Here is a 25,193-nt window from a genome sequence, read left to right on the forward strand (position 1 = left end):
TTCCAAAAGGCTTTTGATGTTGTCCCCCACAAGAGGCTCCTACTTAAACTCAAAGCGACAGGTATTTTAGGTACCGTAGCGACCTGGATTGATAACTGGTTATCAGATAGGAAACAGCGAGTGGTTATAAGAGGCACAATGTCACAGTGGGCTTGCGTTCATAGTGGGGTACCGCAGGGTTCGATTTTAGGACCACTATTGTTCCTAATTTACATAAATGATATGGATACCAATATATACAGTAAACTGGTGAAATTTGCAGATGACACCAAGGTGGGTGGTGTAGCAGATACTGAAATAGCGGCTCAGCAGCTACAGCGGGATCTTGATTTAATTAGTGACTGGGCCGATACCTGGCAGATGAAATTTAACGTTGATAAATGTAAGGTACTCCATCTAGGGAGCAGAAATATAAAGTACAGGTATTTCATGGGTGTCACTGAAATAAAGGTAGCTGATCATGAGAAAGACCTTGGTGTGTATGTTGATGCTTCCATGTCCCATTCTCGCCAGTGTGGGGAAGCAATAAAAAAGGCCAATAGGATGTTGGGGTATATCTCCAGGTATGTGGAGTTTAAGTCCAGGGAGGTAATGCTAAAATTATACAATTCCTTGGTGAGACCTCACCTAGAATATTGTGTGCAGGTTTGGTCACCATATCTTAAAAAGGACATTGTGGCCTTAGAAAAGGTGCAGCGTAGGGCCACAAAAATGATTCCTGGTCTTAGAGGAATGTCATACGAGGAACGGTTACTTAAGCTAAATCTGTTCAGTCTCAAGCAAAGGAGACTGAGGGGGGACATGATCCAGGTATATAAGATTCTAACAGGTTTGGATGCTGTTCAACCAAATAGTTACTTCAGCATTAGTTTAAATACACAAACTCGTGGCCATAGGTGGAAATTAGCGGGAGAACATTTCAAGCTGGATTTAAGGAAGCACTTCTTTACACAGCGTGTAGTCAGAGTATGGAATAGCCTTCCTGATAATGTAGTGCAAGCTGAATCCTTGGGTTCCTTTAAATCAGAGCTAGATAAGATTTTAACGACTCTGAGCTATTAGTTTAGTTCTCCCCAAGCGAGCTTGATGGGCCGAATGGCCTCCTCTCGTTTGTATAGTTCTCATGTTCTTATGTTCTTAACTAATTTACTAGAGTTCTCTGAGGAAACTACAACAGAAATTGATCACAAAACAATGTGATCTACTTCCAGAAGGCCTTTGTTGTCACCCAAAAAAATGCTCTTGCTTAAGTTCAAGGCTGCAAGGATTTTAGGAACTATAGCAGCTTGGATCGAAAACTGGTTAACAGACAGGAAGCAGCAAGTAGTTATTAGAGGCACAATGTCACAGTGGGCCTGCGTTCATAGTGGGGTACAGCAGGGTTTAATTTTAGGACCACTATTGTTCCTAATTTTCATGAATGATATTGACACCAATATGTACAGTAAACTGGTTAAGTTTGCAGGCGACACCAAGGTGGGTGGTGTAGCAGATACTGATCTAGCAGCAGAGAGGCTACAATGGGACCTGGATTTAATTAACGACTGGGCTGATACCTAGCAGATGAAATTTAACATAGATAAAGGTAAGGTAATCCATGGGATCAGAAATATAAAGTACAGATATTTTATGGGTTCCATGGAAATAAAGGTAGCTGATTATGAGAAAGACGTCGGTGTACTGTATATGTTGATCCTTCCATGTCTCACTCTCACCAGTGTGGGGAAGCAATAAAAAAGGCCAATGGGATGTTGGGTTACATCTACAGTATAGGTGTGTGGAGTTTAAGTCAAGGGAGGTGATGCTACAATTATATAATTCCTTGGTAAGACCCCACCTAGAATATTGTGTGCAGGTTTGGTCACCATACCTTAAGAAAGACATTGCTGCCTTGGAAAGGGTGCAACGTAGGGCGACCAGAATGATTCCTGGTCTTAGAGGAATGTCTTATGAGGAGAGGTTAGCTGAGCTGAATCTGTTTAGCCTCGAGCAAAGGAGACTAAGATGGACATGATCCAGGTGCATAAGATTCGATCAGGTCGGGATGCTGTTCAGCCAAATAGCTATTTCAGTATTCGTTTAAAAACTAGTTCTCCTGGTCATAAGCGGAAATTAGTGGGAGAACATTTTAAAATGAATTTGAGGAAGCACTTCTTTACACAGCGTGTAGTTGGAGTATGGATCAGTCTTCCTGCTAGTGTAGCACAAGCTAAAACCCCAGGTTCCTTTAAATCAGAGCTAGATGAGATTTTAACAACTGAGCTATTAGTTAAGTTCTCCCAAAACGAGCTTGATGGGCCGAATGGTCTCCTCTTGTTTGTAAATTTCTTATGTTCTTATGATGGGCTGCTCCTTTGAGTCTGGTTCCTTCCAAGGTTTCTTCCTTCTAGGGAGTTTTTTCTTGGAACTGTCGCCTCTGGCTTGTTCACTGGGGCCTTTGGGCAGGGTTAATGTAAAGTGCTTTGAGACAATGCAATGTTGTGAAAATGCCCTACAAAAATTAAACTTAATTGAAATTGAAAAAATACCAGCTCTATCGTTCATTTTCCGCCGCTATGTGATCCCACTCACCCGAGCTCAGCTCCTCATGAGTGTTAAAACATACAGCTGGTCTGATGATGTGCCGAATGAAGCAGACATGAGTTGCCATAATTCCACTGGACCATCCACATTTATACCTGGACCATGCACAATTTTACTTTATAAATGCGGACTCAAGAGGGCAACTCAAGAGTGCAATAGAGTCTAGCCCCTCTCCAGGATTTTGATTTCAGAGCTTGTGCTGTACGTTGAGGTGACTCCAAATATATTTTGATGGTACCTCTCTACCTCCTGCACTAGCTCAGGCTCCTTTCCCACCAGAGAAGTTATACTCCATATTCCTGAAGCCAGTTTCAGTAACCCGGGATTGGTCCAACAAGGCCCCTGTCTTTAACTGCCATCCAATCTATAATGACCCAACCCCCATAGCCCCCCCTGCAGGTTGTGGGCATATAGGAGGACTGACTCATGTAACTGTTTCTGGCTTTGCCTGGTTGGACCCCATGGATGGAGGCCTGATCACCAGGAGCTCCCCCCAGGCCAGGCTCCCTATTCCTCTCTATTCCTGGCCAGGTTACATGGGCCTTCTTTTTCTTCATAGGAATCTTCTGAAAATAGCATCCACACAATAATTTAAAAGTCTAAGAACAAGATGCACAAGAGGTCTCACCTAAAAGTTGTGTTCCAGTGCTGGGACCCCCTCGTCCCGTCTCCAAAGCATTTACACGCGAGCGAATGTTCTCCACAGTACTTCGCAGAGTCTCCACCTCGTCCTGAACTAACCGCAGTGAATTCAGGTCCAGCTCTATCTCCAGTACCTTCTCGGAATGTGAACTCATTACCTTCTGAATAGACAGAAATAGATAAATGTCACCTATCCTGGTCCATAAACTATGAAATTATTTCCTTTTGTTTATTCCATATATTTATGACATAAGATGCTCTGCTAAAAGGAATACTCCAGTGGACTGGGAAATATTGGACAAATTTTACAAAAAATTACTGACCTGCATGCCAGACAGTTTCTGCTCCACCTGTCTGATCTTCTCCCGCATGTCCTCATGAAGGGATTCCATTTCCAGCAGCCGTGAATTCATACTTGGTAGGACTTTATATCGTTCCTGGAGCTCTCCTTTTATGTCCTCTACCTAATCAAATGGGGATTAAGACAACAGAAGCAAACAAGTAATGTTAGATTAAACTCCAGACATAAATATATTCCAAAAAATAATGACTATCAGACCTGCATGTTTCTATATATTATTATTTACATGGAACAACTCATCATAAATGAAGTATATATATAAACAGTTAAAATTCAATAAGAATAAGAAAGAGTCAATACGATTGAATGAACTATGGCAGCACAATAATAAGACATAAGGTACAAGATATGGGTAATGAAAAGGGAGAACTAAGACTAATGGTACTACCATTCGCCGCAACTGATATTTATATTCAGTGTTAGGGTGACAGCACAGATAGTTCTACATTCAGAACCATGGTCTGCTCAGCATTTACAACTATAAAAGAACCTTCTGGTATAAAAGGAAACATTGGCTCTTGGTGTTTCATAGGTATTCTTACATCTTTCATTAAGGACAGAGTCCATAAGTACCAGGCAAATGGAGAATTTAATGTGGTCCTTATTCACTAAACTCAACACCTGGATGAGATACCTTTAACGTATGCAATCAAAAACATTTTCAGTCATGTCAGACTTCCCTGCTCTGGTACTACTGCAGAAAACACAACAGCCTAATCTTATTAATTATCTATTTTAGGAAACAGTACTGTTAAGTATACCATATTTCTATACAAAATATGGTAAGAGGTTGCACACTTCACACAGTACAGTAAAAGAGGATTGAGTTTAAATTGCATATAGAATAGTTAAAATGAGCAACGAGCCAAAAGAGTTTCATCAACGTGGCCAGACAATTTTATGACTTTCCAATTTTATTCTTGGATTAATCAAACACACTGTGTTACATGTGAAATGTTTCTTCTAGAAGGCTGGAATGATTACTTTTGCCTCAAGAGTTGCATTTCTGGTTGCCATCAGTAGGAGATGTTCTGATACAAAGCTGGAATCATGGTCTTTCATCTCCTGGTTGAGACCCTAAAGACCCAAAATAGTGATTAGTCTTTTGTTAATCATACAATTAGAATAAATTATCAAGAGCCTACAACTCAGAATAGGACAAGCGGTTCCAGAAAATGGATAGATGTATATAATCAAGCATTAAAATATAGTTTTACATTATTATTATTACTGTTGTTGATAATATTATTGTTGTTGTTGATGATGATATAATAATATGAATAAGAATTATAAGAATAATTAGAGTAATAATAAAACAGCAAAGTGAAAAAAATCTTGCCTTAAATGTGCATCCAAAGCGATTAAAGGCACAAGAAACCTGTGCCTTTGGACATTCATGTTGGTGGCTGGAGAGCTGGAGGGAATTCAAAAGTAGTAAACTTTTCTTTTTAATTCAAGGTTATGTGCTAAAATTGCATGTCAATTCAATACTTTTTAAATATACAGTTTTGATTGGTGGTAATAAAATAATTTGTCAGTCTCAAAAGGAACAAATACAGACAATAAGAAGTAGATTAAACTCATCATTAACTGACAGTACCTATTAATACTACTCCAGTGAGAACTGAAGTCTGGTGTCTCATATCAATATTTCCACCAAAAGGAGAGGTTAAATGATATTTCTGCCATAGATTTAGTAAAATATTTGCTATGGTAATTTGCTGGTTTCACAATCATACAGTGTTTCCATTTAGGCAACTGTAACAACATTGACATATTTAAATGCATACCTCACTCCGTAGTATAGAAGAAGCACAATTATTGGGGCAATGTACTGGAAATGCAGGACAAACAGTTTCTTTGTGTTTCTAGAAAAAAGGCAGTATTAATTTGGTAACAGGTATAAAAGATTTAGCAAGGGTATTTACATTTTGTAGCTCAACAGAAGAGAAGTGGGTAAGTTTGCAATTGCATGTTTATTTATTTGTTGTTTATTATTCAAACTTGTCTAGTGAAACATGGGATTTGGATTTTAAAAAATTACTTTGGATATATAGAATATTACAGTATTGGAATATTTGAGTATTAGAAGATTTTACTAATGGAACATCTTTCTTATTAATACATACTTGGATACTAACACATTTGAGATAGACCTATGTTTAAATTAGCTACCTCTATTTCTGTTAGAGCCATCTTGTGTTTGCAGAATTCACAGGTAGACTCTCTGTATTTACACTTTCTGGCCAGGTGCTCAGGCATGTCCTTGCGCATCATTTGCTCTTTACATTTTCCCAAAGGACATGGAACCTCAAAATATGGACATACATTCAAATGATCCTGAAAGAGAGAAAACATTTTTTGTAAGCATTTGTTTGTTATTATTAATGATGTAGTCAAGACCACCTAAACCAAGATCAAGTCATTACCAAGACCAGAGTATATCGAGACCAAAGCAAGATCAAGACTAAAGAAGGGTGAGACCAAGACAAGATCAAGACCAAGGCAGGACGAGACCGAAACAAACCCAAGACCAAAGCAGGGCTAGACAGAGATAAGCCCAAGGCAGGGTGAGACCAAGTCAAAATCAGAAACAGGCTAAATGTTTCAGTCTACATAACACAACACACTATAAAATGTGGGGCACAGGCACCATTTTGGAGCTAGGCAGTATGGCCTAAAATTTGTGTCACAGTATAATTTGAACCATGGACGTTTTATCTTAAATATAATTTTTAATTAAATATAATCTTCAATATAATTCTGAACAAATTAAAATTTTTTCAAATAAGACATACCATATTGGTTGCATCTTAAATTTGAAGCAGGACATTTTACACCAATCACAGTACTATTAGCCACATATGCTTTATGGTTTTGTTTTCAGGACATTCTGGGCTACTCAGATATGTCATAATTTGTGTTAATGCTGACAGTCTTGATATAATCCTTATGAGGAAAATAAGCACCTATTGAAATTATCTCTACCATAAAAATTAGCAGGCACTACAAATATAATTGTATAAATGTTGAAATTATAGTCTCTATGAGGGGCGGCATGGTGGTGCAGTGGTTATCACTGTTGCCTCACACCTTTGGGACACGGGTTCGAGACTCCGCCTGGGTTACATGTGCGCGGAATTTGCATGTTCTCCCCATGTCGTCATGGGGTTTCCTCTGGGTACTCCGGTTTCCCATACAAACTTTTGTGAATGAATATTGCGAAAATGTCACATAATTGTCTTCCTAATAAATAGAATGCTGTGTTTCGTTGTTATTTCTAGTAGAACTCCAGCTCATTTTTGAGTCCTTTTCTTTCCGTTTATTTATAGGCTTATAAATAAACAAATTCTAAAATAAATATATGTATTTTTTCCCAGAAGGGTAGTGCGTGAATCATTGCGGAGGCGAATATGTGCTTTGTTTTCTGTCTAATGTGAATAATATTGATGCGTTATGGATTATTTGGGGTACTTTTTCATGGAAAATGTTTAAAATTTATGCCTCATTGCACACATGATTATTCTGGAATATCTTGGTGCACAATGCTGCAACTTGGATCACCGGATCAAATAAGTTCTCTCGATTGTCAAGATAACTGATTCATGTGTGGTATATCTATCCATATAGGGTCCGAAAAGCAACACATTTTGCATTTTTTGTTCTCTATGGGTTAACAAACAGATGAATATTAATCCATTGTGATAAATATTGAGGTGTTTTGATGAGTGGTCTTAATTGATCTTGAAATAAAACCTTGAATCCTCTGTCAAAATAATTGGAAGACTGCAAAAAAGTGTTCTCAGGACCGGTTTTGAGTACTACAGCACTAGTTATAGCAGGAAGTATTGCCACCAGAAGCTCAAAATTCCAAATAAAAAAGCATTTTTTTAAAAATGCTCTTGATATCTTTTCAGAAAAAGGTTAAGCATTTGGGTGTCTCTTAATATTTGCTTAATTACTAAGCAACGCTGACAACAATATTTCAAAAGGTTCCATAAATAATTAATGAACTTGTACACATGGGTAGTCATGTAGGTGTTGCCCCAAAATTACTAAGTCACGTTTTTTGAAAAATCAGCTTTTTGAATAATTATATGAATACCAACATGTTGTGGGTAGTATAAAAAAAACTGCATATTAAAGAGGTGGTCAGTGTCTGGAAAACTTATGCTTTTGTTTCTTTAAATAGTTGGTCCATGTAAATGAGGAGATCCACAAAGTATTCGTTAATGTAGTATGTATTTCTTTATGTATTTATTTTTTTCCCTTTGTCCTGTCCGGCAGCTTTAGCATGCAGAATCATGGTCTGAATGCCCTGCTGTGCCAAACATGTTTGCTTTACCATGAGGGGCTCTATAAACTCTGTATGGGCCCTTCATGTTGATCGATTTCTTTTTATTTTATTTATTTATTTCATTTTTAGCACATGTAAAATATTGCAGTGGCTGAGCTGACCGAAGAAAAGGGACAGATTAGGACGGGGGGGAAAAGAAATAAAAGAACAAAAAAAAGGAGTAAGTGAGAAACATAAGTCAAGAGTGATATGAGTAGAGTAGAAAACACGATCTCCAATTGCTGCACCTGTAAAGGAGAGGGAAGGAGAAAAAAAAGGTGAAAGATCAACAGCATCTGAAAGAAGTGCAGAAATGGATACATTCAGGAACACAAAGAAAAACAGAGTGAAGAAAGTAACCCAACTATACAAGCAAACAAAATCTTTGTGTGTGCTTGGAGGGGTGCGTGCTCAATTGTGTAGGTGAGATGCGGGCTAGTGTGCGTGCTTTGTGTGCGTGCGTTGTGTGCGTGCGTTTTCAACATGGAATATACTAAATAGCATGGGTGGGAGGCCGCAACCACACCCCACAAAAGCCAGAGGTTAGATAGGCCCCATGTCCCAATGACAGTCGTGCCCCCACTCTAGCTGGGGGAGGAGGGAGGTCCCAGATGCCACTCCCGCAGCCAAAAGGGCATAAGCCCCAGAGAACCAGAGGCAACAGGCAGCCGACCCCGCGAGGGTGTGACCGCTCCCGTACGAGCCAAGGCCAGGGCCCCTAGGACCCCAGACGGCCTGGGTCACCCCCTGGTAGAGAGCCCCACACACGCCGGAGAGGCCCGAACCCCCCCCCCCCACCCCCACCCCACGTCCCATCACCCCAAGGAAAGGGGCCAGCAACCATGCCCAGGAGATAACTGCACCCAGGATGGAGCAGCAAGACCTGAACCCAGGCCTCCACCATCCACACAGACACCCTGCAAACACACCTCTCAACCATGCATATAGACCATACACACATCCCCACAACACAGACACCCATACACATAGACAAAAAGACATAAGCCCATCCACTCCAGACTGCCTTCTGACGTGCGGGAGAACGGATACAACCCCGGGGCACCGCCAGCCGAGCAACCACCCAAGTGCTCCCCCCCCCCACCATCTCCGGCAGGGAGCAGGGGTGTAGGAAGACCCTCCCCTTCTCCTCCCCCATGCGTCTGTGTGAGAGGTAGAGTGTTGGATGCGTGTGGTGATGTATGTGACTGTATGTGGTGTAGGGGGCGAGTATGACTGTTGAGAAATTGACGGGGGAAGCGTTGAATTTAAAATTGACGGGGGAAGCATAGAGGAGCGCTACTTGTGAACAGCTTTCCTCCACATCACCCCCCCCCCCCCCCATCAAGATCCTCAATGTATATGGTGTGAGTAAAATTGAGGGGCGGCAGCAGCGCAGAGGCGAGTGAGACCACCAGCCTCTGAGTAGTGCCCCTGCCCCCCAAGGCCCTGTGTGTATACTGGTATGTGATGACTAAAGTGCAATTAAGACAGGGGGAGGCAGAAGGCCACGCAGCACAGTGAATAAGGTCATGTAAATGGTCCTTCCCACCATAGCATGCACGGCATACGCCCACCCTGAGATCCTACATGTGTGCATGGCATGTTGTTAAATGAGGGGGGAGAAGGGCTGGGATTCATAAGGCCAGAGGGCAGAATACTCATCCCCTGGCAAAAAAGAGCCAGCTAACGAGCTGGCTCAGTAGGCACCCCAGCCCCCTACCGCCGTGCGGGAAGGAGTGGACCCGGGGGGTCCCCAGCAACAACAACCCCGGGCACCGCCATGGGCAAAAGCGACCCTGAAGGGCAGTCTGCACTCAGACAGTCACTCACTTGACAACAAAAATGTGGCAGAGTAGCCCAGGCCCGAGACACGCCACCCCAAACACTGCGCAGGCTGGACGCCCAGACATGGACCGACCCCCCTCCCCCCCCATCCCCCAGTGGCACCCCAGGGGGAGCACAGGCCACTCCGGCGCGGGGAGGCACTCACCGAGGAAATGGCCAGGCCCCGGGCACCAGAGCCCCAGACCCCGCACCGAAGAGGCCAACCACCCATCCCAGGGTCAGCCCCTGCCACCACCAGCACTCTAGACCCCACGCCCCATGACCACCAGGCAGCACCCGCCCAAGCTCCCCCCCACCACCATCAGCCAGGGCAGACACCCAGACATCACAAGACAGCAGCCACAGCCCCTTAGCCCCAAGAAGCCATTAGACGCCCATAGCTCGAGGGCCCAACCCCGCCACCCGCCAGCATCCCTAGAAGATGACGCAACAGCCGACCACCCCCCCTATATAATGGAATTAGTCAGTGTGGACCAGAGAGAATCCAATTCACCTAATTGTTTTTTTCAGAAGGGAGCAAACATTCTCTCCATACTTATGTGATCTAAAAGTAAATTTATATACTGAGTAATACATAAATAATTTTTTCAGTTCATGAAGATAGTTTTCTTTGCAATGCCTAAGGCAGTAAGGATTATGTGTGCCTTATTTTCTTCCATATCTAATTCACTTGCATCACCTAAAATGTACAATGTGGGTGAGGTTGGAATATCAAAATTATACCATATTGATAGATCTTCACATATCCTCTGCTAGAACTTCTGCACCGGTGTGCAGGAACATATGACATGCATGTAGTTCTCCACAGTTACCTGAGCAGTGGGTGCATAAGGTTGAGTGTATAAGGCCCATTTGGAACATCCTTTGTCCTGTGTAGTGTATTCTATGAAGAGTTTTGTATTGTACAAGTTGTAAGTTAGTACTTTTAGTCATTTTGAAGGTGTTTAAACATATTTGATTCCAGAAGTTTTCCTCTGGATCAATGGATAGATCTTGCTCCCATTTTGAGGTAGGGAGGGAAATTGAGTCATCTATTTTTGACAATAACTTATACAATTTTGATAGAAATTTAGGGAAAGAGAGATTTTAAAATTCAAGTACCCATGGAGGTATTTCTAAATTAAGATGATTAGGATTGAACCTCGCCTGAATAATGGACTTGCTGATGTTCAAGAAATTTACTGTTGCTAATTCCATATTTTGAGACAAATTCATTGAATGTGATAACTTTTCTGTTTTGAAAAACATGTTCTAAATTTATAATCCCTTTATCGCGCCATAAGGGAAAGTTCAATGTTTTCTTTTTCTGGCAAATATCTGGATTGTTCCAAATGGGTGTTAGTTTACAGGGGACAAGTGCAGACCTAGTTATTTTTTTAAATTCCCACCAGGCTGTCAAGGAGGTGTTAATACTAAAGCTTTTAAAACAGTTATAACGCATAATGCTAGGACTTATAAAGGGTAGATCAGAGATTTTTACTTCTCCACAGATTGGAGAACATTTTCCTCCAGCCATGGACTGTATACTGGGCTTGATTTAATCCAATTTAATACATACTGCAATCTGTTGGCTAAGAAGTAGTGATAGAAATTTGGCAGTTCTAGACCACCATTACAGGAGCGGCATGGTGGTGCAGTGGTTAGCACTGTTGCCTCATACCTATGGGACCTGGGTTCGAGTCTCCGCCTGGGTTACATGTGTGTGGAGTTTGCATGTTCTCCCCATGTCATTGTGGGGTTTCCTCCGGGTACTCCGGTTTCCCCCCCACAGTCCAAAAACATGCTGAGGCTAATTGGAGTTGCTAAATTGTCCATAGGTGTGCATGTGTGAGTGAATGGTGTGTGAATGTGCCCTGCGATGGGCTGGCCCCCCATTCCGGGTTGTTCCCTGCCTCGTGCCCATTGTTTCCGGGATAGGACCCCCCACGACCCAGTAGGATAAGCGATTTGGAAAATGGATGGATGGATATATATATATATATATATATACACACATATATATATATACACACACACACAATCACATACACAGTTTCTAAACAAACTGAACTGTTAACACCCTTTTAAACTCCTCCCTCGGGTTTCACTTGTAGCTTGCACCACATTCATTGCCAGCCGTGACACTTTTCACACCTACAGGATCTGGGGTTGTTGACAGGTCCAGATATTTAGCCTGCTGGATATCTGGCAGGCTTCTGCAATGCATTGGCGACTCCATCGGCTTGCGTCTTTGAACAGTTTACATAAGACGATCAAGTGCTGATTTGCCAGCACAGACCGAACACATATTTGCCTCCAATCTGGGGGTTTTGTCAGCGATCTCCAAGAACTGTCCGTGAGAAAATCAGGGCTAAAATCATGAAGTGTGAACTTAGCTTAACACTCACCATGACCTGTTGTAGAGTCATTTGCTCTTTGCAGCCATTTTTCTCACTCCGGCAGTAGACCTTCAGTGCCATAATTTCTCGGTTACAGCATACATCCCGAAATATCTAAAACAAAAGCACCTCAGATTTAATGACTAAAGGGTCTATTGTCCCACCAGGCATGTAAGTCAAAGTAGCCCTTAAAAAGTTACAGGCTACTGAGATATGTGTAGTCTTCCCTCATTAGTGCAGTCACGTCCACTGTGCTTAACTTATTTTTGTTTTCTCCTTTGTCCTATTGATATGGTGTGTTTATTTTAGGGATTCCTGACATAGTGTATGTATGAAACAAAAGTACGAAAATACAGAACAAATCATGTGCCATAATGGTTCAAATCAGAGTTGGTACACATAGATTATTATTTCATTTGTTTTGTTAAATGCTTAGCTTTCCGAACTGTAATATTGCATTTAATGCGTGACTTAATCTCTCCAGAGCACATAGTGGAAAATGTAATTAAGTCAGCGACAGAATGTGCGTAAGGTAATTTACATGTGACGTTCATATTTTGGTGTTTCTCCACCCAAAGTGTGTATCTGGCCTAAGGCTGCCCAAAACCCAAGACTACAGTGAAAAAACGTGCACAGCTATGAGTTTTTTTTTTATTGTGAGCATGGACGTATAGACCCCTAATTTCAGAAACAGTTTTTAATCAGAGCAGAAAAAAATACAAAAAGAGATTATAACATTACCTTGTCTTCAAATAAAGGTTCCATATCTGCAGGACAAACTGGATGTGGTTTACTGGTGGGGGGAGGGAATCAGTCAGGCAAAACAAGCAAATCAAGATAAAAACAAGATTCAATTAATGCGAGGATATTTACACTGAAACATTATTGGAATTTATATAAAAATACACATGGACTTAAAATGCATTTTACCTCAATTAATTTTGATTTTAGAAAGATGTGTATTCAAATGATATGCAAACATGGCATAAAATATTAACTAAAAACAAACAAAAAAAACAGACCTGATACATATTGGATGCTTGTTAAAAAGACCTCTCTATTTACCAGCACTATACACAGCATGAAAACATATTTATATTTATATTTACAGAGTGGTGGTTCTGAGGCTAGGGATCTGTGTCAGTAATCGGAAGGGTGCTGGTTTGAATCCTATGAATGCCAGGAGTGCCTTAACCTGCAACTGCTTTATTCTGAGTATGATGTTAATCCACATCTAGCTATCCATCCTCAAAAATCATCTCCTGGTAAGAATTAAGGTGTCAGAACATCTAGCATCATCAGAAAAGATTTCCCTTTCCAAGGCCACAGACTCTAACTTTTTGTGGAGGTTCTCCAGATATGTCTAAACCAGCTGGGAACTATAATCTTTCTGGCGTGTCAAGGGTCTGCTAATGGCACATACCCGAAACACTTTACTGGGACCTTAGCCACCACAACTCTCTCCTCCTGATTGGACATTACTTTCAGTTACCTCCAGAACACAGAACTGTTCACCCTGACACTAAGAGTGAGTCTAGCACTAATAATAATAAAAAGCTAATTCTGGCTGCTATTGTTCGCAACCTTGTTCTTTCAGTCAATACCCATATTTAATTTCCCAGGTCCACCCAATTTATGTCAGTTGTGCAGTCTGCGCCATTCCATCATACGCCAAGCCTAAAGCACATGGTTTGAAACTACAAACTATTAAGATGTCAGACGTGTGGAAATTCTTTGAATTGGAAACTCAAAGGAGCCCAACACTTATTTGCAGTTTGCAATGATATTTTAGAGAGGAGGTAGCAGCAGAGCATCATTTAACCCTTTGGAGTCTACAGAATCGTCGGCGATGCCGCGTACCTTTCTAGTGTATTTCAGTTCATAACTCGCTGAAATCGTATTGTAGAAACATGAAAAAACGCTGACTAAATCCGTAATCTGTTTTCTTTTCAAAACGTAAATTGTCGGAAGTATTAAAGTTTTTAAAATTAGGTTAACTTGCCAAAAAAGTAAACCATGTTACCTTTCTTTGGTTTACCTGCATCGGGGGCATGTAGTGCCGCCCTAACCTGAAGATTTCTATTCACATTATAAATAGCCGCATTACCGCGTATTCAAATTGCATTTGCATGGTAATTTGAAGAACAACGCAACGGTGAAACGCGATCCAGATACATCCCCATTAGTGCCATAAAACGGGGGAGGATCTGACCAGGTGTGAATGGTTCATGCTTACACATAAGAGTTCCTAAATATTCAATGGGAGGAGACCAGAAATAGTGATATGGGTTTTTCTTATTTATTTATCCAACTGAATGTTGCAACTACACCATTTAGTCATCTTCATGTAGCCAAGACTTTGGTGATCAGATATCTTGGATCAAAACAAACTTCCACCATTGCTTATTATGTACTTTTATAATGTTTCTGAAAGTGTTCCAAATTGCATCTTGCAATGTCTATACTTTTATGTCAAATTACAAACTTCACATTAAAATAAAGATGAGTGTAATGCCAAAACAAATATATAAGAAATAATTTATCTACCATGAATTAAGTTTATGATATTGAATGAAGGGGCGGCATGGTGGTGCAGTGGTTAGCACTGTCACCTCACACCTCTGGGACCCAGAAAATATATAGATATACTGTGAAAATTCAATATACTGCCCAGCAGGCCCGGCATGTGTCTTGCCCATATGGCCAGGGATAAGATGATCTGCAATCACCCCCCCCCCCCCCCCCAAATTTGTCATTTGAAAAAAATTACAAATAGTGACACACCTGTGGTTAATGGTGTTCTTCTTTATCTAGTCTTTTAGATAACTTACAAACCTCAAGTAATACCAGACATCAAGAGAAAATCAACGAAGCTGGTATACGTGATCTACACTCATTACCCAGTTAACTGGCTAGTTCATACCGCATCTTGATATAGCACGAGCAGTTTAAAGCTTATAAAATTGTGGATGCATACAAGTATTTTCTAGCTGAAGTACAAGGGACTTCTGTATGGTAATTTCCCAGAAAATATCGCTTCCTAGTCATACTGAAAGTGAGGGAAAAAAATTAATTATTTACGGTATATTCATGGGATTTTTTTTAGATATAGTGAAGTGAGTTCCTCAAAGTCCGGGGAATACAATTACTGTAATGTTATACTGTCAGAGAGCACATCAAAGTGTCTAGATCAGTTCTGACCCACGACGTTTTTAATTTTCCCCACATATCTGGATGGTGCCTGGGGTGTATTATTCTCACTGCTCCATCATTGCATCTTGAATGCGGCCTACTGTCTGCACAGAAAACTGGCTCGCTGTGGACTCTGACCAAAGTTTACACTATACATTAATAAATGTGTTACAGCTGGGTGACACTGACCAAAAATTCATATATTGGTATATGAGATCTCACGGAGGGTGGTCAAATCGAAATGTAAATGCATTTTACAAGAATCCAATTCTGCCCTGTGATGGGCTGGCCCCCGATCCTGGGTTGTTCCCTGCCTCGTGCCCATTGCTTCTGGGATAGGCCCCGGACCCCCCGCGACCCAGTAGGATAAGCGATTTGGAAAATGGATGGATGGAAGTATCTAACTCCAACCATTCAGTACAGACACGTTCTTTATTCCAAACAAATCTAAATAATAGTCAAAACAAATTAGGCTTATGTGTCGCATGGGCCCAATAATGCATTTAAGATAGGGCAATTCAAATAACGGACCTCAAGGATCATGCACTGTTGGTTATGCAGCCTTCGTTTACCTGTGAACCAGATGTAAAGCCTCTATGGACAATCAGAATCAGTCATTATTAAACTAACTGCATGGGAGCTGATAACAAGGCCTGGATTTGGAACTGAGGCCTAGATTTGAAAAGCCCTGATCTAAGACGTAGTAACATTTCACTCCACTATGTCCTCAGTTTATGACATTGCTGTTTAAAGAGAAGGTGAATTCATGTTCATTTGTGCTCTACAGACTTGATGTGACATGTACAAAAATTTCCCTCTGGGATCGGATCAAATCAGTTTGGATCTGATCTGAGCCCGGTTTCTCAAAACCTTCTTAACGCTATGTTGTTCACAAGTTCTATGTTAAAAGATCTGTTCATGCCCCCCCGATCTGTTTAGGGACAAAAAATATTATCTAAAAGCTATTTGGAAAATTGCTCTAAAAACACAAGCATGCAACCCATTAGGCACTTTCACACTGCAGGAACTTTTTCAGGAAAATAACCTTTTTCTAGAACTAGGAATGTTGGTCATGTTCACACCGCAGGAACGCAGCCCAATTGTAGTTCCTCGGAGAATGTCTTTTTAGTCCCAACTGCAGACGAGATACTTTTCAGTTGAACACAAAGTATTGCGGAGGGGTTAAACCACAAACACTGGTGCTTGTCATATTTTTGACAAGCCTGCAACACACTCCAAAAAAGTTGGGACAAGCAAGGTAAGACTGAAAAGGCATCAATTGTAAGCATTGATTTCTAAATTTGTTTATGTTTAACAAATAGCATTAAGTTTGTCTGTGAAGACACTGAAAATCATTTCTTTGTTCTTTGCCTGACAAATAAAGGTTCAAGTGAAACACCAAATTACAGATTATAGTTATTGCTGGCATGGCCAGGGGTTAGGGCATGCAATCAATAATAGACTAAAAAAGGGGTTTCTGCATGTTTTACATTTAAAACTGCTCCAATTTGAGCTTAAGAAATGTTAAACATTTCTCTACTACGCGTGACATATCGGAGTGCAGTTCATGAAAAAAAAAAACTGCATGCAAATTATGTAAATGTTCAGAAATTTCACATAATTTTCTACAGCCCTGGAGCCTGTACCAGTAAATGTTTTTGAGTTGTTTAATACATTCTGAATCTGAATGTAGGTTATTTTAATTGAACTGCCAATATAAAAAACAGATACAAATTTGGTTCGGCAATGTGGTTTTAAAGTGATTTTAGACAGGTAAGTCATAAAACCAAAAGTAATTAATGCTTCTTCCTTCTAGTTTGAGCACTGTCCATAGGCTGTTTACAGTTGCTTTTTAAAAGAAGGATTTAATGTATTGGTTCAAGTTTCCATATTTAATACGAAAAAGATTAAAATGAAATCATTAAAATGTTACATAACATGAAAGATGTAAAAAAAACATTAAAATGAAGATAAAAGAAATAAAGTAATAAAAAGGAACTGTTGGTAATAAGTATTAAAATAATTATACAAAAGGACTAATTAAATGCTGAAGTAAAAATAACTGCTTTGAGTCATTCCATATCTGATGAAAAGTTTATTTCTAATTTATAACCTTTGGATCATAAAAACAGAAAGTCACTTCATAGATTTTCTTGTGCTTAACCTTTGGAATATTTAACATATAAGCACTGGAAGATCATAAAACTCAATGTGGAACATTGAGTATGTATGAAAATACTACTTTGAAGAATTCCACAACTTTTACAATATCATTTTTACAGTTACATTTTTACCCACCTTAGCTCTTTGGAAATGCAGGTCTCACAAAAACGGTGTCCACACTCGGTTTGTCTTGGGTTACACAATACTAAGTGACATGCCTCACAGCAGTACTTTGGCTCTGGAGGGAAAACAAAGTGATCCCTGAAACCTCCCTGCAGAGGCTGAAATCCAGGCTCAGTCCAGGGTCTCTGGACAATTGAAGGAGCACGGGGTTGGGGAGGGATCTGTAGCTCTGGCACATCCACATTCCGGCCTGCTGACATGACCTGAAACACACAGTGGAGGGAAATGCTACAATCAGGGACGGATTATGGACCGGGCCAGCGGGGCCGCTGCCCAGGGGCCCTTCGGGTACAGGGGGCCCGTGGGGCCCCTAGCCCAAAACAATTTGCAACGCTTATCAACAATGTATTTTCGTTTGTCTATTTTAGAGGGCCTACATTCTTTGATCCTCTGCCTACAAGGGCCCCTGACCCTATAGGGAGGGCGTTTGGCTGCCAAGGGCCCTTGAATTGTGGTGGTTGTGGTGCTGGTGCTGGTGGGGGGGGCCCTCGCAAACGTTTTGCCCAGGGGCCCACACAACCCATAATCCGTCCCTGGCTACAATGTGCATACAAACGACCTATGACTGAATGAGGTGGTATGCTTATTTATTTCAACATTTTCTATAGGTCACACAAAAAAGATGTTTGCTCCACACCCAAATTTTTCCCCTTGTCATTCACCAGCCGTTCACTGGTCTTCAGAACTTATGTATAAAGGCCAGTGGATGTGGTTCCCCCAAATAGTTTATACAGCGCCCTCCACAGTTATTGGTACCCCTTCTAAAGATTTGTAAAAAGGCTTAGAAAAATCCACGTTTTGGTGAAGCAGCTTCATCTCACATTGAAAAATTTAGAATCCAACCTTTTATTAAAATACATTTATTGAAAGAAAAACAAATCCTTCATCAAGAAATAATTATCTTTAACAAAAACACATGTGCCAAGATTATTGGAACCCCTTGCATTTAATACTTTGTACAACCTCCCTTTGCCAGTATAACAGCATTGAGTGTTCTCCTATAACATCTTATAGAGTTGGACAATACCAAGCAGGGCATCCGAGACCATTCCTCTTTGCAGAATTTCTCCAGATTATCCAGGGTCCAAAGCCATCTCTTGTGCACTCTCCTCTTCAGCTCAGCCCACAGGTTTTCAATGGGATTCAGGTCAGGAGACTAACACATGGCAGAACCTTGATTCTGCGATCAGCTAACCATTTTTGTGTTGATTTGGACATGTGTTTACGATCATTGTCTGGCTGGAAGATCCAAAGACAGCCCAGTTTTTGTTTTCTGGCAGAAGCAGCCAAATTTTTATTTAAAATGTCCTGGTATTTCATGCCATGTACCCTAGTCCATAATGCCATGTACCCTAACGAGGTTTCCAGGGCCTTTGGAGGAGAAACAGCCCCACTACATCACAGAACCTCCACCATGTTTTACATTTGGGATAAGGTTCATTTAATTATAGCCATCCTTCTTTTTACACCAAACCCACCTTATGTTTATTGCCAAAAAGCTCCATTCTTGTTTCATCAGACCATTTAATTTGGTTCCAGTCAAAGTTGTAGTAGTGTTTCACAAACTCCAGGTGCTCACGTTTGTGGTTAACGGACAGAAAAAAAGCTTCTTCTGGCATACCTTGCAAATAATCTGTTTAGCATGAAGGGGTGTCTGAAAGTCTTTTCAGAGATGTGGTAACCCCAAGATTTTACTTGGTCTTGAAATTCACCAGTAGTCATCCTTGGGGATGTTTGTTTGCCTCTCTTATGATCCTTCTCACTGTATGTGGGGGGAAAATAAACTTGGGTTCTTTTCCAGGCAGGTTTGTAACAGTTTCAGTTGTCCACTTTTTATTATTGCACTAACAGTAGATACGGGCATAGAAAAAGTAGAAAGGCACGTAGCTATTTTTAATACCCATTCCCTGACTTATGAAGCTCAACACACTTCTCCCTCATTTGGTTTGTATGTTCTCTTATCTTTCCCATGTTGATGGATGACTATGAGAATTTGAGGTCTGTGTCACCTCATGTCCATATCCCTGTTAACCAGCAATTCATGGGTTATAGCTTGAATGTTCCTATTCAATCCACTGAATTGAAAAATGTACAATTTACAAGGGAAACATGCTTCAGTTACATTGTGTTCACTATAATTTCCAGGGGTGCCAATAATCATGGCACATGTGTTTTTGTTAAAGATAATTATTTATGATGAATGATTTTTTTTTCTTGGAATAAATTTATGTTAATGAAAGGTTGGATTTTTCTGAATTTTCAGTGTGACATAAAGCGGCTTCACCAAAAGGTGAATTTTTTCTAACCCTTTTTACAAATCTTTAAAAGGGGTGCCAATAATTGTGGAGGGCATTGCATGTGTTGCACTAATTTCTTAATGTTATTGAAATTGTTCTTACAATGGTTTCACAGTGACAAAATTTCAAACTGACTGGGAAATACCAGTTGTTTCTGAATATATACCATATACTGCCCATGTCATCTGTCAAACCAATTAGCTTCATTTTTAGCACCGAGCTGATTTATGTTTCTTGCAGAAAAATGTATATAGCAACAAGGGCTGCAAAAAATATTATGGTGATAAATTATTAACTGTGTGATCAGGCATTCAACTAATGGATTAGGTGGGTCAAAACACAGGGTTTTTGCAAATGCACTATTAAAAAAAACAGAGGTATTTCTTTAAACTTTACACAGTGGAGAGAATCTAGGGATGTAAGTACACAAAATTCATGATTTCATACACATTTCAGTGTTTTTTACAATTTTGGTACAGTAAGGAATTTATCTTGAAACTGTTTGTTACTAAAACAGCAAACAATTCGTAACAGTTATAAAGAAAACAAACGGCAAAGTGTCTGTTGATGTGTCGCAATAACAATACCCAAGAGATGCTTATTTTCACTGACTTTCCTGGCAGAAGTGCTTCAAAAGCCATAGAAAGACTAACTTGCAGGTGCTGCTTCTGCTTTGCTTCAGTACTACACACATTCGTCCCAAATCATTGGGCATTTTAGATGTTTCCAGCATCATATCTGAGTTCAGCACAACAGAGGCGACAGACCTGGTCTTATAATAATAATAATACTTTATTGATCTCTGTGGGGAAATTCTCTTTATGACTCCCCCAACTTGCTCTCTGTTGATGACAACAAACTGGCTGTGAAGGGCAGCCACCTGTTGTGGCACCGAGGGAGCAGGGGGTTAAGGTCTTGCTCAAGAACAGGCACAGAGGCTTGAGCCACACACTGCCTCCCTTCTTCTTCATTATTATTATTAATAATAATAATAACAATAAAATAATAATCCATAGTAGAAACCAAAATATTCCCTAAATACTGATTTAAGTGACATGGGACATGGGTCTTCAGGCTTTCCAGCACTTGCTCTAGCCAACTCACGGCCACAATTAACATAATGTTTTGTGTTGAACATCTACTTGAGGATATAGGTTTCTCTAGTGTCAAAATACGGGTTTATTCATTTCACTGTATGTATTGAACCGAAAATGTTGTAACAGAATGGTACACAGCAAATACAAGTATTGCTGACATAGCCTTAGAGAAGCTATTTTACATATCAGTTTGGCGGGATACTGACGTCTTTGATGATGCAAGATTAAAGTGTTTCCATTCTTTTGATGTTTTAGTGTTAGAACGACCCTCTACAGATGACCCCACTGCCTCCAGCATATTTAGCTTGCTAACAAACTGCAAAAATACAACATTCACAACAATCACAACATTTTTACCCCCAATTATTATGCGACCAATTTTAATATATTATTAACTATAATTATTTTTATTCTTTGAATATATGGAGGAGTTCAAAAATATCTTGTTTGAATAACTAGTAAATATATAATACTGGCAGAAACAACTTATAAAACCAACTGCCAGAAAAGGTTGTTGTCACGAAAATATAGATGGATATGGATATATCATCCTTTTGTTAAATACTTCCTACTTTCAAGTCGCTAAATTGTGACACAAAAAACTATCAGCCAATTTTCCCCAAGGAGAGGTCATTGTCTTTAAATACCAGATAAACACAGAGCTGAACTGTTCTACGTGGTGGTATTGAAGGGACTTTTCCTTCTGTGCATCATCTTTGTTCCAGCCTCCTCCCCAGCTGTTGTCAACCAAAATCAAAACTCAAATACTGAAACTAAAATACATCTCAAAACTATCAACCAGTTCATGTCTGCCACTTAGTGGGTAAGAATTAAGTTTGGTGTCCAATACAGTAAATATGAAAACTGTCAAGGGGAGATTTCTGAAGTTTGTTTGAAGAACAAATATGTGGAATTTTCCCATTAAATACCCCAAGACGAACAGCCAAAAAAAGTATCAGAGAAACTGAACACCATATGCCTTCTAAAAATGCTTGGACAGAGAGAGAGAAAATCTGAGTTATTATTATGTAAGGATTTTATCATTTAAAGTACATGTGCATAGTATTGTGCTGTAAAGTAAAAAGTATACATTTAAATAATGTTGCTGACTGCTGCAGAAATCAAGATTAAAGCATTTGCCTAAAAAAAGCATTATACCCTACAAATAAAATGTTAGTCCAAATAATCTGATCCACAATTGTTCTGATGAAAAGTTAATGGTTGTTTCCATAAATGCTTCTAGAGCTCATCGTTTCTGCAACACTGAATTCAATAGCAAAAGGGATTTCCAGCAACTATCAAAATATTTGGCTTTACCTGCACAACTATTTTATCAATGCGTTACGATTCTAAGTATAAATATATTTTCTTACAAAATATTAATAGTAAACTCGCTATTGAAAACGGAAAGCTGAAATTCGTTTTGAAACATTATGAAATTACTAAAAGAACAACTGTTCACGGGAAACAACTAAACTGAAAAAAGTATTATCAGATTACACTTCAACTAACGTCTGTGCGAACATACAACATAGCTAAATTTAAACACCAACTGGATAGATTACGAGACTATCAATATTGTAATTATTCTTATCTTAATATAACAAACGTAACATTACTGTTATTGTTAAATACAAAATGAGCAGATACATTGGCGTAGTACTTACATGAATCAAACATAAACGTCGTGAAATATATCCCCGCCAGTCCTTCAATAATTTTTAAGCAAAAAAAAAGAGCTTTAGATACTCAATCCAAGAAACTGTAGCGCGACAAAATTAGATTTACAGGCCATGGATTATAAATTATAGGCCGTTAACAATTTTGTGGTGCAACAAAGTAAGATATCTGTAGAAATATTTTATAAAAGAAAGTGGAACACATGTTGCCTTGAGAATGAACAGTACATACATGTCTCTGCTGCTGATGTCAGGTCTAAACCGATGGAAAGCCCCTTTGGTCTTACTTCCTTCGGAAATCCCCGTCTAAGAAAAAAATGCAGCATGTCATAAGCCCGCCCAGCGCCTCCGTACTGCATTTGGAAAGGCGACGGCGTTTGTTGTGCGACGTAGTGACAACTATCCTCATTTCAAATTACCTACAGTGACGCTTACGTAACGTATTCCAGGTAGTTGCTTCTATGTACTGGGGAAATAAAATAATGTATTTCAGTTCCATAATTAATGAAATATGTATGATATAGCAGACTGCTAAAATGACAGTGAAAACTAGAACTATAACACAACAACGTCCGCAGATAATTCACGTACGTTGTTCGACAAATCGTGTTTAGTTTCTTTGTTTATTTTAATGTATGCAGTTAGTACATATTGATTTCGCAAAATGTATACAATTTGAAATACTAGCAACAATAAGAATTTCACTCACGTACAACACATTTTCTTAGTAGCTGCTATGTTTGTTTTGAAAACCTTTCCTTTATGTTTAAACGGCTATGTAATTCGCACTCCAGCTCAGTAGGTGGAGGCATACATGTTACAAGTGTTCCCAATCGACCACGAAACAAGTAAAAGAGGACGTGTATTTGAATGCTATTGCATGGAATAGCTGATTTCTCTTCGACAATGTAAATGAGTCGTTGATAATTTGACAAATGATGGACAGCTGTACAAGGTGAATTGTAAGCAATATGAGAGTTGTGAGACGTAATTAGGAAGTAGATTTTTTCCCTCTATTTAACAGCAAGATAATTGTAATGTGAATTATAAATACATTTTTTTATTAAAGCTTTAATAATTTAATAGTGTTGTGGTTACTACCGTATTAATCTTGGCAGGTATATGTTTGCACTGTGTTGTCCACTGTATGCGTGTTATTGTGCATCTACCGGTCCACTAGAGGGAACCATAAGAACTGCATCAAGATTGTGAAGCTGTTTGGCAATGGAACTTTGTGTCGAGTGGCACGACTTCCCAGAAATCTGTCAGTTAATCTTTAAATTTTTGTATCGAGTGACAAAACAAACAAAATATATGCTATATATAAGAATAGTGTGATTCAATAAAATTGCATACTACACAGAGGGAATCATTGCTGGTATTGTGACACGTAATGTTTCTCCTTTTGACCATTGACTTGGGCCCCAGCCTGCAGCTTTGTTTATTTTAATACCTCTAGTTTATTTCTGACACCAACAACAGAACATCTGCATGACTAATAATAATGATAATAATAATAATGCATGAATAATTCAGAATCAATAACATGTTCTAATAGAGGCCTATAATTGTAAATTCAAAACTTCATCAGATTATTGTGAAATACTATTAAATCCACCTGTTCATCTTCCATAATTGTTTATGCAGTAATCAATCCTTCCAGGATTTTGTGACTCACAGATGAACAAGGTTGCGTCATAGTCATTTGGAATTCCCAGCAGGTCATATGACCCATTACAGAAGTGTTGCTGGACACAGCTCTACAGCCTTTAGAAACAGCTTGGCACTCACATTTGTAGATTTGTAAGGTTGAGTCACAAGCCTTGTTCAGTAGAGCTTTGGGTTTCTTGGATTTTAGGTTCTGCTCAGTCCTAGCTAGGCTTCGTTTCCCATTGTTGTCTTTTTGACTATGGCAAACATCACTGCATTTTTGGCATTTCCATCATCACCTTGTCCTAATTCCTTTCTCCTGGTTCATTCCTCCAGTTTTATTGCTGGCTTCCTCAACACACAACCTTGTTTTTGGGAGTTGCCCTAGACCTTGAGGATCAACTTATGAGAGAAATTGGGGTATCCCAGTCTAGCATAATAGATCTCACTACTCAAAGAAAAAAAAGCCATGTTTCCTTCTTTATTTTAACCGCAAGTACCCAAATATAGATGGTGGCATGCTCGCACACAGTAGCCCAGTGCTTTTCAAGTTTTGATGGCAAGTTTTTATGGTGTTTTTCCTCTATGTTTTTGTATATGTATTAGCAGCCACATATACAAATGTACAGCAGAACTGAGAAATTATTGGTTGTGGACAACATTCCCTGCACTCTGGATTATAATAAATGGGAATTTATTTCTCTGGAGATCAGGTACTTCCCCATGAACGGGGAGCTTACCACCTGCCTGCTGAGATGGTGCAGACAGCTATGACATAGAAAGCAGA

General features: G+C 39.7%; 2 protein-coding genes across 7 annotated transcripts in view; both read right to left on the minus strand.

Annotated features, from left to right (window-relative positions):
• The window catches only part of traf3 (TNF receptor-associated factor 3), a 38,818-nt gene extending 15,577 nt beyond the window's left edge, over window positions 1-23,241 (minus strand). The window contains exons 1-13 of one of the 6 annotated variants that reach the window (XM_048974154.1): window positions 23,176-23,241; window positions 22,989-23,062; window positions 22,745-22,786; window positions 19,162-19,445; window positions 17,636-17,886; window positions 12,887-12,938; window positions 12,155-12,259; window positions 5,762-5,926; window positions 5,377-5,454; window positions 4,926-5,000; window positions 4,571-4,663; window positions 3,549-3,689; window positions 3,212-3,386 (exon numbers count right to left, since the gene is read on the minus strand). In XM_048974154.1, the coding sequence (XP_048830111.1) occupies window positions 3,212-3,386; window positions 3,549-3,689; window positions 4,571-4,663; window positions 4,926-5,000; window positions 5,377-5,454; window positions 5,762-5,926; window positions 12,155-12,259; window positions 12,887-12,938; window positions 17,636-17,886; window positions 19,162-19,302 (1,276 nt within the window). In that variant the 5' untranslated portion in view covers window positions 19,303-19,445; window positions 22,745-22,786; window positions 22,989-23,062; window positions 23,176-23,241. The other 5 variants (XM_048974155.1, XM_048974157.1, XM_048974153.1 and 2 more) reach the window with 5 other exon arrangements.
• The window catches only part of dicer1 (dicer 1, ribonuclease type III), a 120,626-nt gene continuing 105,631 nt past the window's right edge, over window positions 10,199-25,193 (minus strand). Inside the window, exon 15 of the mRNA XM_048974106.1 lies at window positions 10,199-10,260. Coding sequence (XP_048830063.1) covers window positions 10,214-10,260 — 47 coding nt within the window. The 3' untranslated portion in view covers window positions 10,199-10,213. The remainder of the gene's footprint in view (window positions 10,261-25,193) is intronic.

The sequence above is a fragment of the Brienomyrus brachyistius genome, chromosome 14, assembly GCF_023856365.1.
Source record: "Brienomyrus brachyistius isolate T26 chromosome 14, BBRACH_0.4, whole genome shotgun sequence".
NCBI classification, from domain to species: Eukaryota; Metazoa; Chordata; class Actinopteri; order Osteoglossiformes; family Mormyridae; genus Brienomyrus; species Brienomyrus brachyistius.